General features: G+C 43.4%; 1 protein-coding gene across 5 annotated transcripts in view; it reads right to left on the bottom strand.

Moving 5' to 3' along the window:
- ATF7IP2 (activating transcription factor 7 interacting protein 2) overlaps positions 1–16,766 on the bottom strand; it is an 82,339-nt gene extending 65,573 nt beyond the window's left edge. For 4 of the 5 annotated variants that reach the window (XM_068244674.1, XM_068244675.1, XM_068244676.1 and 1 more), the window contains exon 1: positions 16,644–16,766. In XM_068244674.1, coding sequence (XP_068100775.1) covers positions 16,644–16,685 — 42 coding nt within the window. In that variant the 5' untranslated portion in view covers positions 16,686–16,766. Of the gene's footprint in view, positions 1–16,439; positions 16,523–16,643 lie in introns of those variants that run through there. The other variant, XM_068244679.1, reaches the window with a different exon arrangement.
- Positions 16,767–17,108: the final 342 nt, after the last annotated feature.

The raw sequence follows: 17,108 nt of genomic DNA, 5'->3' as shown, positions 1-17,108 counted from the left end.
AAGACATCCTTTTGAAGGTTCAAAGGATACCAGTCTTCTACCCAGATTCAGCATAAGGAATCGGTCCTTTAACCTGAGATCTGAGAAAGTAAAGTAAAGTTTCTTGCTTAAATTCAGAACTCATGCTAAAAAATAATAAATCTGATGGTCTGTCTGTGGTGGGAGAAAGGATCAGCTTAATTATTCCTTAATAGTGCAGTGTCACTAAACATCAGTTTGTTAAATGTTATCAAGGGTTAAATCTTTTCCAACACCCCAAAGATTCCAGGTGTCAAAGTCCAAGGGATTCACCCGATTCCAAAATTACAGTCTCTTATTCAGGACATATACCAGAAAGCTATTTGCCCGATTCCCGTATTCAATACTATCCAACAATTTTTCTGGTGAAAAACCGTTTTGGAAAATTCAGGTTAATTATAAAATCTGAAATTCATGAATAGATGCAAGGAAAAACCCACGAATAACTTCAGGTTAAACACAGGACTTTCTGAAAAAATGCGGTGTGGCAGTTTCAAGATGCAGAATAAGGAGGCACTTGAAGAAAGACTAACTGCATGGTCGAGTTGCCAGAAGAAAGCCATTACTATGCAGATACCACCAAATATCCCGCTTACAACATGCCAAACAGCAGAGAGAAACCTCTGGGACAAAGTCATTTGGAGTGAAGAGACTAAAACTGAACTTTTAGCCACAACCATAAAAGCTACATTTGGAGGAGTCTACAAGGCCTATGACGAAAGGTACACCATTTCTACTGTGAAACATGGTGGTGGATCGCTAATGTTTTGGGGATGTGAGAGCTACAGACGCGCAGTAAATTTGGTCAGAATTGATGGCAATATGAATGCAGAAAGTTTTCAAAAAATGCTGGGGGGAAATTTGCACTCATCAGCCAGGAAGCTGAGCATGGGACATACGTGGACATTTCCACATTACAATTATTTAAAATATTCTGAAAAGGCCCAAGTCGACCTGTCATTGGCTAAGGTTCTGAAGTGGCTATCACGGTCTCCGGACCTCAATATCACTGAGCCACTCTGGGGAGACCTCAAAAAACGTACAAATCATGCAAGACAGCCTCAGAATTAACGGGAACTGGGGGTCTTTTTGCCAGGAAGAATGGCAAAAAATACCACAAAAGACTTCATGCCGTCATTGATGTTAAAGTGGGCAATACATGGCATCAAAAACTGGTGTGTGTAAACTTTGAATCCGGGCCACTTGGGTAGCTTGCATAAGGATTATAACTGGGGGGGGAAAAAAAAAAAAAAAAAAAAAAAAAGTTTGTGTGTGATAGAGAGAGATATAGATAGATAGATAGGATAGATATACACAGTGGAGGAAATAATTATTTGACCCCTCACTGATTTTGTAAGTTTGTCCAATGACAAAGAAATGAAAAGTCTCAGAACAGTATCATTTCAATGGTAGGTTTATTTTAACAGTGGCAGATAGCACATCAAAAGGAAAAAAAAAAAAAAATTAACCTTAAATAAAAGATAGCAACTGATTTGCATTTCATTGAGTGAAATAAGTTTTTGAACCCTCTAACAATAAAAGACTTAATACTTAGTGGAAAAACCCTTGTTTGCAAGCACAGAGGTCAAACGTTTCTTGTAATTGATGACCAAGTCTGCACACATTTTAGGAGGAATGTTGGTCCACTCTTTGCAGATCATCTGTAAATCCCTAAGGTTTCGAGGCTGTCTCTGTGCAACTCTGAGATTGAGCTCCCTCCATAGGTTTTCTATTGGATTAAGGTCCGGAGACTGACTAGGCCACTCCATGACCTTAATGTGCTTCTTCTTGAGACACTCCTTTGTTGCCTTTGCTGTATGTTTTGGGTCATTGTCGTGCTGGAACACCCATCCACGACCCATTTTCAGTTTCCTGGCAGAGGGAAGGAGGTTGTCGTTCAGGATTTCACGATACATGGCTCCGTCCATTTTCCCGTTAATGCGATTAAGTTGTCCTGTGCCCTTAGCAGAAAAACACACCCAATGCAAAATGTTTCCACCCATATGCTTGACGGTGGGGATGGTGTTTTAGGGGTCATAGGCAGCATTTTTCTTCCCCCAAACACAGCGAGTTGAGTTAATGCCAAAGAGCTCCATTTTGGTCTCGTCAGACCACAGCACCTTCTCCCAGTCACTCACAGAATCATTCAGATGTTCATTGGCAAACTTCAGACGGGCCTGCACATGTGCCTTCTTGAGCAGGGGGACCTTGCGAGCCCTGCAGGATTTTAATCCGTTGCGGTTTAATGTGTTTCCAATGGTTTTCTTGGTGACTGTGGTCCCTGCTAATTTGAGGTCATTCACTAACTCCTCCCGTGTAGTTCTAGGATGCTTTTTCACCTTTCTCAGAACCATTGACACCCCACGAGGTGAGATCTTGCGTGGAGCCCCAGAGCGAGGTTGATTGATGGTCATTTTGTGCTCCTTCCATTTTCGAACAATCGCACCAACAGTTGTCACCTTCTCTCCCAGCTTCTTGCTAATGGTTTTGTAGCCCATTCCAGCCTTGTGCAGGTCTACAATTTTGTCTCTGACATCCTTGGACAGCTCTTTGGTCTTTCCCATGTTGGAGAGTTTGGAGTCTGCTTGATTGATTGATTCTGTGGACAGTTGTCTTTAATACAGGTGACTAGTTAAGACAGGTGTCCTTAATGAGGGTGACTAATTGAGTAGAAGTGTCTAACCACTCTGTGGGAGCCAGAACTCTTAATGGTTGGTAGGGGTTCAAAAACTTATTTCACTCAATGAAATGCAAATCAGTTGCTATCTTTTATTTAAGGTTATTTTTTCGATTTTCCTTTTGATGTGCTATCTGCCACTGTTAAAATAAACCTACCATTGAAATGATATTGTTCTGAGACTTCATTTGTTTGTCATTGGACAAACTTACAAAATCAGTGAGGGGTCAAACAATTAAGTGTGTGTGTGTGTGTGTGTGTGTGTGTGTGTGTGTGTGTGTGTGTGTGTGTGTGTGTGTGTGTGTGTGTGTGTGTGTGTGTGTGTGTGTGTGTGTGTGTGTGTGTGTGTGTGTGTGTGTGTGTGTGTGTGTGTGTGTGTATACTCTGAAAAATGGTGAAGAAATCATACATTTGTATATTTTTTCCCCTGTGAAGCAATGCACTGAAGAAGTCTTTAAAGCGGAATATTTGAGAATACATTTGAATGTTAGAACTTTAAGCTACAGATAGTCCTTTTCTCAAGATTCTCAGGCAGAAGCTAAATTATATTTAATGAAAATAACCAATATAGAAGACATTGGGCTCAATTCTGGTAGCTATGTGAGGTAAATATTTTTCTGTAGGTAAAATACCTCATGAGGTATTTTCCTCTTTTATCAATTCTGAAAGATTTTTCTCCATTTCCAAACATGAGGTAAAACATGAGGTAAATGCATAGAGTGAGGTAAAACATGAGGTATTTCAATGGTTAGCCTGCAGCAAATAAGTAAAAGTTTTTAATTGTCTTCCAGTTAGGATAGTCTTTGGAAGATGTGTTTTTTTTTATTTTATTTTTTGAGGAGGGAAGGTGTATTTGATTATGTAGCAACCTATGAAAAGTAAATTTATAGGCATCCATTATAAAAAAAAAAAAAAAAAAAAAATCCAGCTCATTTACCTTTAGAGGCTGGGGGGGAGGGGGGTAGGAGCACTTTTAGAGGCTGGGGGGAGGGGTCAGCACTTTTAGAGACTAGGGATGTGAGTACTTTTATTTTAGAGGCTGGGGGTTTCAGCACTTTTACTTTAAGAGGCTGCTGGGGGGGGCCCCGGAGCACTTTTAACCAGAGGAGGAGGGAAATCTGTGTTTGCCACAGTTTTACTTAATTTTTTTAAAAATAGAGGCTGTGAGTTGGAGCATTTTAATTTTTTTTTTCCAACCAGAGGTTGGGGAATGGCAATGTTGAGGGGGGGGGGGGGGGGGACGCGGCAGATGAAGGATTGTATAGGGATTGATTTGGAGCACTTTTTTAAAACAAAATGGAAGCTGGGGGGGGGGGGGGAGGAATTCGTTGGTCAGATCACTTTTACTTATTTCAAAATATGGGGGCCCTGAACACAGAACAAGCTGAAGAGGCTCCATGTTATGTGACAGATATCACAATTCTGTCACAGCACTACATTTATCATGTGGTAGAGGTAGGACTTATTGTGTGAGGTAAAAGACATGCAAACACACCCCTTATTTCACTTCAGAATTCAAGTGTGAGGTATTTCACTACTAAATACCACACATTTGTAGTCGAAAATTACCTCATGAAATTACATGAGGTAAAACTTTACTTAAAAACTACCAGAATTCAAAAGTTTATTTTCCTCATGAAGTAAATCAAATTCCATGAGGTAATTATCTACTGAACGCTACCAGAATTGAGCCCATTGAATCACAAACAATGCTTATGTTTTGAGAAAGCAGAATTAATGTTTCATGCTTGGTATTGTGTGTTCCTTCTCAAGGTCAAGTGATAGGCATTTGATATGTAAACAATCTCATGTAAGAAATGGAAATTACAAGGGTTTCACATTAGAAAACAATTTTAATATGAATGAGATTACGAGTTTCATGCTTTACCGACTGAGGTTTGTGTGCCATGTTGGGCGCCAAATGTCAGAAACCTAGACGGTATCTAACTTTATATGATAGCCAACTAAGTAAAGGATCCATCCTCTAAAGCATTGCAGTCATGGTGTAGGGCAGAGGTGTCAAACTCAAGGCCCACAGACCAAACGCAACCCTCCTTGCCATTTTATGTGGCCCAAGAGCTTCCAATGTCTAAAAAAAAAAAATAAACACACTGCCTTCCAGTCCAAAAGGAGCACACCGGTGACCTGTTCTTCCTAGCACTTGCGTGCTCTGTGCTTCCATACCTTCTTCTCCTGATCACGTGACATACAATAGGAGCCAGAGGTCTGCAGCATTGAGCCTGTGGTTGTCAGGAATATCAGAGAAGATCTGAAGCAGCACTGGAGCTGGTAATAGTAGAGTGCAACTGTAGCAAGAGGGCTATGGAGGCTGCCATATTTATTTCATTTTAAACAAAACCAGTTGTCTGGCAGCGCTGCTGGTCTATTTGGCTGCAGTAGTGTCTAAATCACACTAGAAACAAGCATGCAGCTAATCTTGTCAGATCTGACAATAGTGTCAGAAACACCTGATCTGCATATGCTTGTTCAGGGTGTATGGCTAAAAGTATTAGAGGCAGAGGATCAGGACAATACTGTTTGGAGTGGAAGGGGAGGGACAAAGGGGTACCTAACGCTATCTTCCACCGCAAGAGTCGACAGTTTTTTTTACTGCCAACGCATATTTGTAAATCTTACGGTACATTGAGAATTTAGTGTTAAGCTTGATTTGGGGTGGAAAAAAAAAATTGTGAATCAATATTGCAATTTCTGATAGAAATCGAACAATTCAATCATTTCCTAAAATCGTTCAGGTCTAACCTCCATATCCCCCTCACTTCAGTTGTCCTTTAAAGTAAACCAGAGATCACGATATGTAAAGGTTTGATACTTACCCGGGGCTTCCTCCAGCCCCCAAAACATGTGTGAATCCCATGCCATTCTCCTGCGGTCTGCCAGTCAGCCGCTATCAGCCCCAGTAACTTGCTATGTCGCATCAGTCTGGGTCTACTGCACATGCAGTGTGTGCAGTCCGTACGTGCGCAGAAGACCCGACTGAGCCTGTTACTGGGGCTGATGGCCGCTGAACGGCAGTCCATGGGACTTACCATTGTTTATGGGGCTGGAGGAAGCACCGGTTAAGTATTGAATCTTTACATATGGTGATCTCTGGTACTCTTTAAACTGTCACATAAAGCAAAGAAGCAGGAGAGACCGGCACTGCAAGCAAGCTGTGTTTAATCTTGATCCATGCAAACAACAGATGTGCACATAAGCAACAACAGCGAAATTCTCTTGCACAATAAAAGCATGTGGTTGGATGCGGGGTACCTGAAGGTGCGGTGGGTGCTGGGTGATCAAGCCTGACGGCCGTTTCGCGCACGTCTGCGCATCTACGGAGGCTGCAAGGCGGAGGGTACAGATGGCCGGCATTTGTAGCCGGATACCAAGGGCGGAAGTACGCCGCCCCTCTCTCTCCGCCTCTATGCGGAACTTCTCACTGAGGCAAACAGCTGAGACGCATAACGCGTCATCAGCGTCTGACGTCAACGCGGCCAGAGACGCTGAAACAATTGTACAGCGTAGCGTGGTTTACGCTTGCACGCCTGTGACACAAGTTGGGCTGGAACAGCACCATCTTGTGGCACAATTTGAGAAGACATCCACAGCTAGACATCAGGTAAAATAGTGGTGAGAAAATAGAAAAACATGAAATAGTGATGAATGGGAAAATAGTGAAAAGACCAAAAAAGTGAGTAAACAAAGGAAAGAGTGACGGATAAGTAAAGAAATACCTGTGATGGCTGCTGCGGGATGTCCTCTCGGCAGCATGTGTATAATATGAAAATTCAAGTGGCAACTCAAATAAAGTTGCTACACCATAAAAATGGAGAGTGGAGAAGGTGTAACATAGTAAAATCAACAAGGGTCGGTCATCCTGCAGGAAAATCCCCACTGGGGTAAAGCAGGGAGCATTACAACTCTATAAGCTCTGGAAAAGGATCCCCAAGGGTAGTGGAACATATGAGAAACGAACACGGAGGAGATCCAGATAAACTTACTTTTGCCTGCATACTCCAGGTTCCACCTCTTACCAGGGGTGGCAATCGCGAAAGGAAACTGAAACGTGAAGAGGTCCTGTTAATCTTAAGAACTAACGCGATGGGCCCCCTAGGTCTTAATGACTACACTGACCTTTCTTGCTTCTTGGATCCATAACCCTTTAACTCCTGCATTATGATGTGATACTACATGTCTAGTTTTGGCCCCTCCCATGTTCCTCTAGAATGACCTGTTCTATTCTTTTACGTAGTTCTATGTAGCAGCTATATGTCCAATCAGTCCCTCTTAAGTACCTGTGCCCCTCTTGTTGGATCGACCACCCTGCCGGTTAGCCCCACTTTAGGGGCTTTACCCCAGTGGGGATTTTCCTGCAGGATGACCGACCCTTGTTGATTTTACTATGTTACACCTTCTCCACTTTCCATTTTTATGGTGTAGCAACTTTATTTGAGTTGCCACTTGAATTTTCATATTATACACATGCTGCCGAGAGGACATCCCGCAGCAGCCATCACAGGTATTTCTTTACTTATCCGTCACTCTTTCCTTTGTTTACTAACTTTTTTGGTCTTTTCACTATTTTCCCATTCATCACTATTTCATGTTTTTCTATTTTCTCACCACTATTTTACCTGATGTCTAGCTGTGGATGTCTTCTTAAATTGTGCCACAAGATGGTGCTGTTCCAGCTCAACTTGTGTCACAGGCGTGCAAGCGTAAACCACGCTACGCTGTACAATTGTTTCAGCGTCTCTGGCCGCGTTGACGTCAGACGCTGATGACGCGTTATGCGTCTCAGCTGTTTGCCTCAGTGAGAAGTTCCGCATAGAGGCGGAGAGAGAGGGGCGGCGTACTTCCGCCCTTGGTATCCGGCTACAAATGCCGGCCATCTGTACCCTCCGCCTTGCAGCCTCCGTAGATGCGCAGACGTGCGCGAAACGGCCGTCAGGCTTGATCACCCAGCACCCACCGCACCTTCAGGTACCCCGCATCCAACCACATGCTTTTATTGTGCAAGAGAATTTCGCTGTTGTTGCTTATGTGCACATCTGTTTGCATGGATCAAGATTAAACACAGCTTGCTTGCAGTGCCGGTCTCTCCTGCTTCTTTGCTTTATGTGCCAAATACGCCTGCCTTTATACCAGAGCACGCTCAGCTGTCTACTAAGGGTACCTGTATGCACTACCAAAGCTCACTTGCCAGCTTCAACTAGGAATCCGCATCCGTTCTTATCTTTTAGTTACAAATGTATCTTTATTTGGAATACAAATAGACCTTTGAAAAGCCTGCCGGGGAAGCCTTCTTTGTTCTCTCAAAGCAGTGTTTGTTTGTTACATTGTAGATAGATACATTTGTAACTGAACAAGCAAGCACGGAGGAGGATTTCTAGCTAAATGCAGCACTAAAATGTCATGTTTAATCCATTCAGTGAATTCCTGCTAAAAAAAAAAAAAAAAAATCTGGCATAATAGTTTATAAGCTGTAAGCAATCTTTTAAAGCAAAGTTGAAATGCTGGGTGTTAGACCACTTTAATAAGGCTTCCCATGGCATCCTCTGGTCCCTAATCAGCAAGTGTGAACCATCCAAAGATTACCGGCAAGAGATTGACAATAATCTGATCAGGGCCGAGCCCCTATCCCAGCACATGTATGCTCAGTAGGCCTGCTCATGCCAGCATAGGCCCTGAGCCTCGGTTTTGGCCCACAACAAAGACTATTTTAGATTGTCCCCGTATGCGATTGTGTTTGACACCCCTAGTGTAGGGCATAGAGGACTTCATTCCCTCTATAAACCAGTGGAATTATAGACGATATTTTATCTTGAAATGAACACTGAGAACTTAGTATTTGATTTTATAGAAAATGTGTTATAGTTTATTATACAGCATATACACACACACACACAATATATGAACTTCCAAAATGTTTCACAGTTCCATGTAAAATTTAGAATCAATGTCATCAAGATAGACAGACAAAATGGAAAATCCTAAGAAGGATTTTCTCATTTTTTTACTATTAAAAAACAAAAAACAAAAAAAAAAATCACTAAAATCAAAATGTGGACAGTGCATTACATATGTTATGTAAGTAGAGCAAGTATTTATCTACTTATCTACATGTATATATACTTATACATGTGGGTTTTTTTTCTGAGTATGGCTGACAGCTCCACTTTAAAGAGACTCTGTAACAAATTTTTCAGCCTTAGTTCTTCTATCCTACAAGTTCCTATGCCTGTTCTAATGTGCTCTGGCTTACTGCAGCCTTTCCTAATTGCACTGTCTCTGTAATAAATCTTATCTCCTTTCCTCTGTGGGGTCTGTCAGGCTAAGGCTTGAATGTGTGGAATGTGCAGGGCTGCTTGTGATTGGATAGAAGCGATACACACCCCCTGCACACTCTGTATGACTCACACACTGTTTATGTGAGCCTATCACAAGCTGGTTAGTTTGTTTGTAAACACTGCCTAAAACTGTTAATTACAAGCCAGGATTGCAGCAGAGAGTGGCAGAAACAGCACAGAGGGGCACAGGAGAAAATAAGGAATAGAATGGTATGCTTTTTAGTGTAAGAATATTAGAGTACAGATTCTCTTTAAGACTGTAATTTATTCATTAAATCTCAGTAGCCTGCATTGTTGGCCATATTGGCTCTCTTCTGGGATTTCTTTTCATTTTCTTGATTTTGTCTAGAGATATAGTCCTGGCCGTGAGTCTCACTGATTCGTCTGCCAAATAAGACATAAAATTGACCGCCTGCAACAGCATAGGAAGAGATGTAAGCATAGTCTCTCGATGTGTGTTAACACTCAGGTGCATCTTATCTGTTGCAGCCAATCATTCAGGGATTGAGCCATTGCAGTGAAGGCTACTACAGGTAGCTGTACTGTAGTAGATGTGGATGTCCATGCATGCCTAATGAAGCTGTCAACCTTTCTAGTGAAGGTGTCTTTAAGAACTCCAGCATTCTCAAACTGGGGATCTATATGTCTGGAGACCTTTGACAAAAACGGAGTCCAGTTTAGGTGCTTGGCCCCAGAATTTCAGATCTTCTGTTTTAAATAGGTAAGAGATTTATATGCATTGTCAGGATTTCTCCACTCTTTCTTAATAATCTCCTTCATATTTTCATGCACCAAAATGAAAGTCTGGTCTTCTGATAAACATTCATATATCTTATCCATGGTTGACCAAATCTTTTTCTCTTCAATTCCCATTGTAATATGCATGGCGCCCAAATGATGGCCCAGTTGCTCCACTGCAAAGTTTGGAGTATTGGTTCGTCCCTCCTTATCCTCCTCAGATGAAGACGTTTTCTTTAATAGAAGAGAAGTCTATCGCTCCTTCTGAATGATCCAGTTCCACCATATCATTCTCCACAGGTTTCCTTTAACATGGGCTGGAGATAGCCAGCCCAAGAGTTCTTACAGCAATAAGAAAAAAAAAAAAAAAAAAAAACTCTGTACAAACTATCAACTTTGTGAGATTAATACCTATGCAGACTCTTTACTCAATTATTATTATTATTTATTGTATTCATAAAGCGCCAACATATTACGCAGCGCTGCACAATAGATACATGGGTTAACATACAAGGTAGAACATAAAGGAAACTGACAACAAAACAAGATCATGCAAATGATTTGATAACAATACAGTGTCATAGGGCAAAATAGAGACTGTTCTAGTCCACAAGAGGGGTGATTGTCAGTAAGATTGCATAATCAAGCTGGAAACACTAGAGGAGGGCCCTGCTAGAGGCTTACAATCTAAAGGGTGGGGGTGGAGACAATAGGTGCATCTTTTCAGAGGGTGTCTAACAGAACATATTATGGTGCAGGTGTAGGGGGGTATGCGAGCATGAAGAGGTGAGTCTTGAGAGCTTGTTTGAAGGTATTAAAGGTGGGGGCAAGTCTGACGGCTGGTGGAAGCGAGTTCCAGAGAGTAGGGGCAGCCCTGGTGAAGTCCTGCAATCGTGCATGTGACTGAGTTATGCGTGGTGCGACTAGGCGCAGGTCATTGGAGGATCGGAGGGGGCGGGCTGGTATGTGCCTGTGGACCAGATCAGAGATTTAGGTCGGACAGGTCTTGTGCACTGATTTGTAGGCCAAGCACAGGATTTTGAAATTGATCCTAAAGCTGATGGGGAGCCAGTGTAGGGCTTTACAGAGCGGAGTTGTAGAGGCGCTGCGGTGAAAGGAATGCATCAGTCTGGCTGCCGCATTCATTACCAATTGAAGTGGGGCAGTATTGTTAGAGGGGAGGCCAGACAAAAGAATTGCAGTAGTCTAGGCGGGAGATGACAAGGGCGTGGATAAGGAGTTTAGTGGTGTCAGGGGACCGGTAGGAGCGGATCTTGGAGGTGTTGCCGAGGTGGAAGTTGCAGGATCTGGCAATACTTTGGATGTGGTGTTTAAAGGAAAGCTCGAATTGTTTGTACTACAGTAAAATATTTTGTACCTTCAAAGTGGTAGACATACGGTGTACATTAATTGTTACTGTCCCCAAATCCATTTTAATTACAGATTGTACTATAACAAACCAGGACATACACCTTGGGGAAATTAATAATTGACAGGTCGCCCGTGAGTATGGGCCGTCGCACGCGCGCGCACCCCGAACTGTCGCCCGCCGCTCTTGTCGCCATGCGATTGAAAGTTTCAATCGCATGGCAACAGTCGCCGTCGCACCTCCGCCGCAACTGTCGCTAGTCCGCGTGAGTACGCGGACTAGCGACAGCAACCTCCATAGAGGTGAATGAAGCTTCCGGCGGGGGGAGGAGGAACGTCGGCGACAGCTTCCGTCTCGCCGCTGGTCCCTCTTCCGCGTGTGTACGCGGAGGGACCTGGAGAGAAGCTGTCGCCGGCCTGTCGCTAGCACGCTCACGTGTGCTGGCGACAGGCCACTTCTGCAGCCCGTGAGTACGGGCCATTAGAGTGCAGTGTAATGACGTGAACTGTCCCTGAGAGGAGCTCATAATCTAGTGCTTACTAGTGCATGATGCCGGGCATACACGGCTCGTTTATGCTCCGGAATCGAGCCGCTGGCTCGAAGTCGGCGCGTCCCCGCCGCCGCCCGGATCGATTCCCGCTTGTCCCCACGGGCACTTCCTTATCTTCTGTTCGTTTTTTCTTTTGTCCTGCCCGCCGGTATCGAGCGCGGAATCGATCCGGCGGGGTATCGGACACGTCGGATATTATCAATCGAGCCATCAACGGCGAGATAGATAGATTTGCCGTTGCAGTGCATAGCAGAGCAAAATCGCGGCCGCAAAACGTCGGGGAATCGCCGGTTTTGCGATTGAGCAATCGCTAGCGTTCAGCGTGAACGCTAGCGACTGCAGGTGGAAAAGGGCCCTTAATGCTCGAAGGAAATCTTTACAAACATGAAGACAACAAACAAATGCCTTGAAAAGAATGCCCTGGGCCAAATTTTAACCTGTTGACACTAACACTGGAGTTCTATACAGAAATCACACCTCATGATTTTCAACAATTAATTCAAACAGCTGTCTATCAAAAATACAAAGAAGGAAAAAAGGAAAAGGAGTTTACTCTATAGAACGTTTGGGAATTAAATTTGAAGGAGAACCTTACATTTATAATTGCCATCAGAAAATGTGCCTCTAAAATGCAATTTTCAGCCTTGCAAAGTACACTCAGATCAGAGGGCATCTGAAGTATATGCAGTCAAAATGCAAAGTTTCCTCATAGATAGCCTAATTTCCATACACTGTTATAGATTACGAGGTAGTAATTTTATGCAAGTGTTTCAGACTTATTTAACTTCTGATCTGATTAGATCAAAATGTTTGTGCTTTTATTGGATGATCTGATCACACTGAACTAAAAAAAATAAATATTTAAGCATTTGTTTAGAAGAACTGAGAAAGAGCTTTCTGGTGCATTTCAGGAATCGCCAACGATTCCAAAAGCGCTGGGGCAATAGAAGTCTATGGCAGTGATTCCACTGCAACATTACAAACATGCAGGCAGCATTTTCAGCAGAACTGTGGAGTCAGTACAAAAATTATCCAACTCTGACTCCTCAGTTTATGAAACCACTGACTACAGGGACCCAAAAATGTATCTGACTCCTCAGCCCTGATTTAGAGCAATTCCAATGCAGGGTCAAGATCGCATTACTTCAAATCACTGTGTTTTGTGTAACAAATAGCTTTAAAAAAGGCTAGTGTTTTTGATAGCAGTTGTACACACACACACACAATGTGAGTCACCCTTACAGTCATTGCCCACTACATAATAATGATATTAGTACAGACACGCTTCTCATCTATAGCTGAAAAACGTGTACTGTACAGAGTGCACCAGTAAGCAGCTACTGAAAGATAAAACTCTGTCAAGAGTCCAGTGTGTGTACAGCAGCCCCCGAACCTCTCGGCCAGCGATCTGATGCCCAACTGCCTTACCCCACCAATTCCCTCAACACTGTCTCATGCATAGGAACAGAAAACATGGTTAGCCTAGACTTACAACGGGTCTGTCAGCCTCGGCATAGCCATGTTGCTAGGGGGATGGGATAACAAACGGCCGACATGCCTTGTACATGAAATTAGGAAAAATGCAATAGATCCTCAAGGGTAGCAAGTTGGGCACAGTGATCATTAGTAATTATTCTGCTTCAGACAAATGAGTGGGCAAGCATCCCCATCCCCCCCCCCGGTATTCCTCTTAAGCAACCTTTTGGAAAAGCTTTCTCGGTTTGCTTTTGCAGATCCTGCTAGGCACCTCCACAGCCCATCCATCCCCTTACATAGAACAGAACATGCTGCTTGTCAAGGAGCTGAGAAGCACATCCATACGTTTGTAATTTGTAACTGGAACCCTACAGCGACATCTTCCATGTGTACTCATTAGACCTAGAACTACTAAGCTATTATCTCTTCACGTGAACAGCCAAATGTGCTGTATATACACTGTCTCCATAAGCTGGTCGTCATATTTTAAAGTACCCCTGAATTTTGTAAGGCCTGGGACCCACTAGCTGTGCTTTCCTGAGCGCTTGTGATATGGAAAGCACTTGCTAATATAATTCTATATCACACACAATTCTATATCCCACTTGACAAATGTCACACCCATTGCATTAGCAAGAGATAGATATCTATCTATCTATCTATCTATCTATCTCTATCTATCTCTATCTATATCTATCTATCTATCTATCTATATCTATCTATATCTATCTATCTATATCTATCTATCTATCTATATCTATCTATCTATATCTATCTATCTATATCTATCTATCTATATCTATCTATCTATATCTCTATATCTATCTATCTATATATATATCTATCTCTATATCTATATATCTATATCTATCTATCTCTATATCTATCTATCTATATCTATACCTCTATCTATATCTATATATCTATATCTATATATCTATCTATATCTCTATCTATATATCTCTATCTATCTATATCTATATCTCTATCTATCTATATCTATCTATCTATCTCTCTATCTCTATCTATCTATATCTCTATCTCTATATATCTCTATCTATCTATATCTCTATCTCTATATCTCTATATCTATATCTATCTATCTCTATCTCTCTATCTCTATCTCTCTATCTCTATCTCTCTATATCTATCTCTCTATATCTATCTCTCTATATCTATCTCTCTATATCTATCTCTCTATATCTATCTCTCTATATCTATATCTCTATCTCTATATCTCTATCTCTCTATCTATCTATCTATCTATATCAAGCACTGCTAGTGGTTCCAAGCCTAATGCTGGGAATAGACGGGTCGATCCGGCGGCCGATTAGCCGCCGGATCAACCTCAGCCGCGTCCCCGCGGATTGATCCCCGCCGGTGCCTCCTTATCAGCGCTCGATTCCCTGCCGTTGTCTGCCGGCGGGGATCGAGCGGCTTGGGCCAGCTGAATATTATCAGCTGGTCGATACACGGTACAGAAATGTACCGTGTATCCCCAGCAATATAGGCTGTTCTTTTCCCTAATGCTGGGAATAGACGGGTCAATCCGGCGGGACATCAGCCGCGTCCCCGCTCGTCCGCACTGATTGATCCCAGCTTGTCCCCACCGGAGCTTCCTTATCAGCGGTCGATTCACTGCCGTTGTCCGCCGGCGGGGATCGAGCGGCTTGAGCGGGCCAGCTGAATATTATCAGCTGGCCGGATCAGCTGGTCGATACACGGTACAGAAACGTACAGTGTACCCCAACATTCGATTATTGAATGAAGCCCACAGTGGGCTAGATTAACTACTCCTGTGTGTCCTGACTCTGCTTGTCGTTCCTCTTACCTCCCGAGCCTTGCAGCAGTTGCTCAGAGCGACACAAAGTGATTCTGAACTGCTCAGGTGTGCGTTTTCGATATGCGCTATAAAAAGCATTTATGGACTCGGGTGCTTGCTTTCCCTGTGCAGACATGCGTCAGAAATCACACCCGCACAGTTCAGAATTGTGTGGTGCTGCTCAGAGGATCTTCGTAGTAGAGATGGGAAGTTCGGATCTTTTCAATGATCCAGATGATTCGAATCGGATCATTGAAAAGATCCGGATCTTTGATCCGAATCTCGGATCATTTTACAAGGGAAGCATTCGGGGGTTGAAATGACTAGCAGGGCAGGAGGAGAGGGGGGTGGACACACAGAGAAGGGGAGAAGATGGACAGAGGGCAATGAGTGGACAGAGAAGGGAGGAGGGAAGCAGAGAGCATAAATGTTTGTTTACACACAATACCCACATGCTGCAATCATATGCTTTACATATATGTCACCTACATGTTCATATGTATACCTTGAATGGAAACGTCGCACAGTGAAAGAAAGCATTCCCCAAAGCCTTCTCAGAAGATAAGGGCAGCTGTTTAGAGCAAGTGCAGGAGGATCATATTGCCCTGCAATCACAGTGCCTGCAAAGTTACTGAGCTGTGCTAAAAGTTTCCAATGTGTTCACTGTGCACAACTAGGAACAGACAGCCTATAATGAGCAGCACATTTCAGCCAGTATGTGTGCTCTACACATATCTGGCAGTGGCACCCATGTCCCCTCTACCTGTCCCTGCAAGGTTGGCTCCCCTGAGTCCCCTCCAACAGAGCGATCCATCTCTGCTCTGCTTCCAGGACCTCGCTGCCGGCTGAGGGGGGGGGGGGTCGCTCCTGGCCCCGCCCCTTGTGCGATCCGAATCACTCATTTTGATGATTCGTCTCACAAAATAGATTCGGATCAAAGATCCGAATCTTTCATGATCCGGACAACACTACTTCGTAGATAAGTATTGTGCTAGGTACACCATACAGTTTTGTGTTAGATGGTTTGATAATTTCCGACATGTCCAATCGTTTTCTGATCAATTTTGAATGGAAATAGATAAGAAAAGATAACAGAATAGATTAGCAATCGGAAAATCGAATTGGAAATCAATCAGACGGAAAATCGACCAAAAAAACGCATCGTGTGTACCCAGCATTAGACTGAAAGGACCCATTGTATATGTACAGGACCAGGAAGGACTCCTAGGACCATGGACTGTATCTGAACACTCAGAAGGAGGTAATCAAGCCCACCATGGCCAAAACTCATTCAGGGGTATTTTGATATTTCAAGTTATAGGTTATGCAGGCACTGAAACCAAACCAAACCCAACCTAACAGCCAGCACAGGTACACAACGCTAGGATACACTGCTGACAGTGCATATGGATTATGTAACACAAAAGGCAGTCACTGACGGAAAAACTGCTCTCTGCACCCCGGATGTCACCAGAGCCACCGTACAAGAGCGTCAGCGCCTATTCTTTTTTACGACTGTATTGGAAGTTTTGTGCACAGCCATCCGCGCGAGCCATTTCCGGTATCCGGCAACGTACTGCACAAGGCTTCCCCTCGCACGTCACAGCGGAGACGTAGTTCCTTCCCGCTCGCTCGTGGCTCACCTTGTTATCTCCAGCTGAGCAATGCTCTCCATCCGCCTCCATTGCTGTCCTGTTCTGTTCACGGAGTTATGTCACGTGGTCGCGGCAATGAAGTTCGTTCGTTCTCAATCTTGGTTGCGCTGTTACCACGCCTCCTCGACGTCAAAGTTGTTCCGGGGCGTGTTTTGTTGTATTTTTTTTTTTTTTAGCGGGAACTCTTAGATCGAGTGCACGTGCCTTCTTCACAGCTATCTGGTCTGGTACAGAGAGAATCGCCATGGCTAATTATAGAGCATGGAACAGAGTGTAGTTTTTAAAGTACACATGCTCCATATTCCTGGCTGATTCAGTTATTATGATTGCGTGTGAGGGAGATTGATGGTACAGTGTTGCCCCTGATCGTAATTTCTATCGATTTCCAGCATAAGTTACTCGAACCTATCTATTATGCAGGCTGCATAGCTCTCAACTGTCCCATTTTAGGAG

This window comes from Hyperolius riggenbachi, chromosome 7 (genome assembly GCF_040937935.1).
Source record: "Hyperolius riggenbachi isolate aHypRig1 chromosome 7, aHypRig1.pri, whole genome shotgun sequence".
NCBI classification, from domain to species: Eukaryota; Metazoa; Chordata; class Amphibia; order Anura; family Hyperoliidae; genus Hyperolius; species Hyperolius riggenbachi.
The sequence above is the reverse complement of the archived record's forward strand: the minus strand, read 5'-3'. Positions and strand labels throughout refer to the sequence as shown.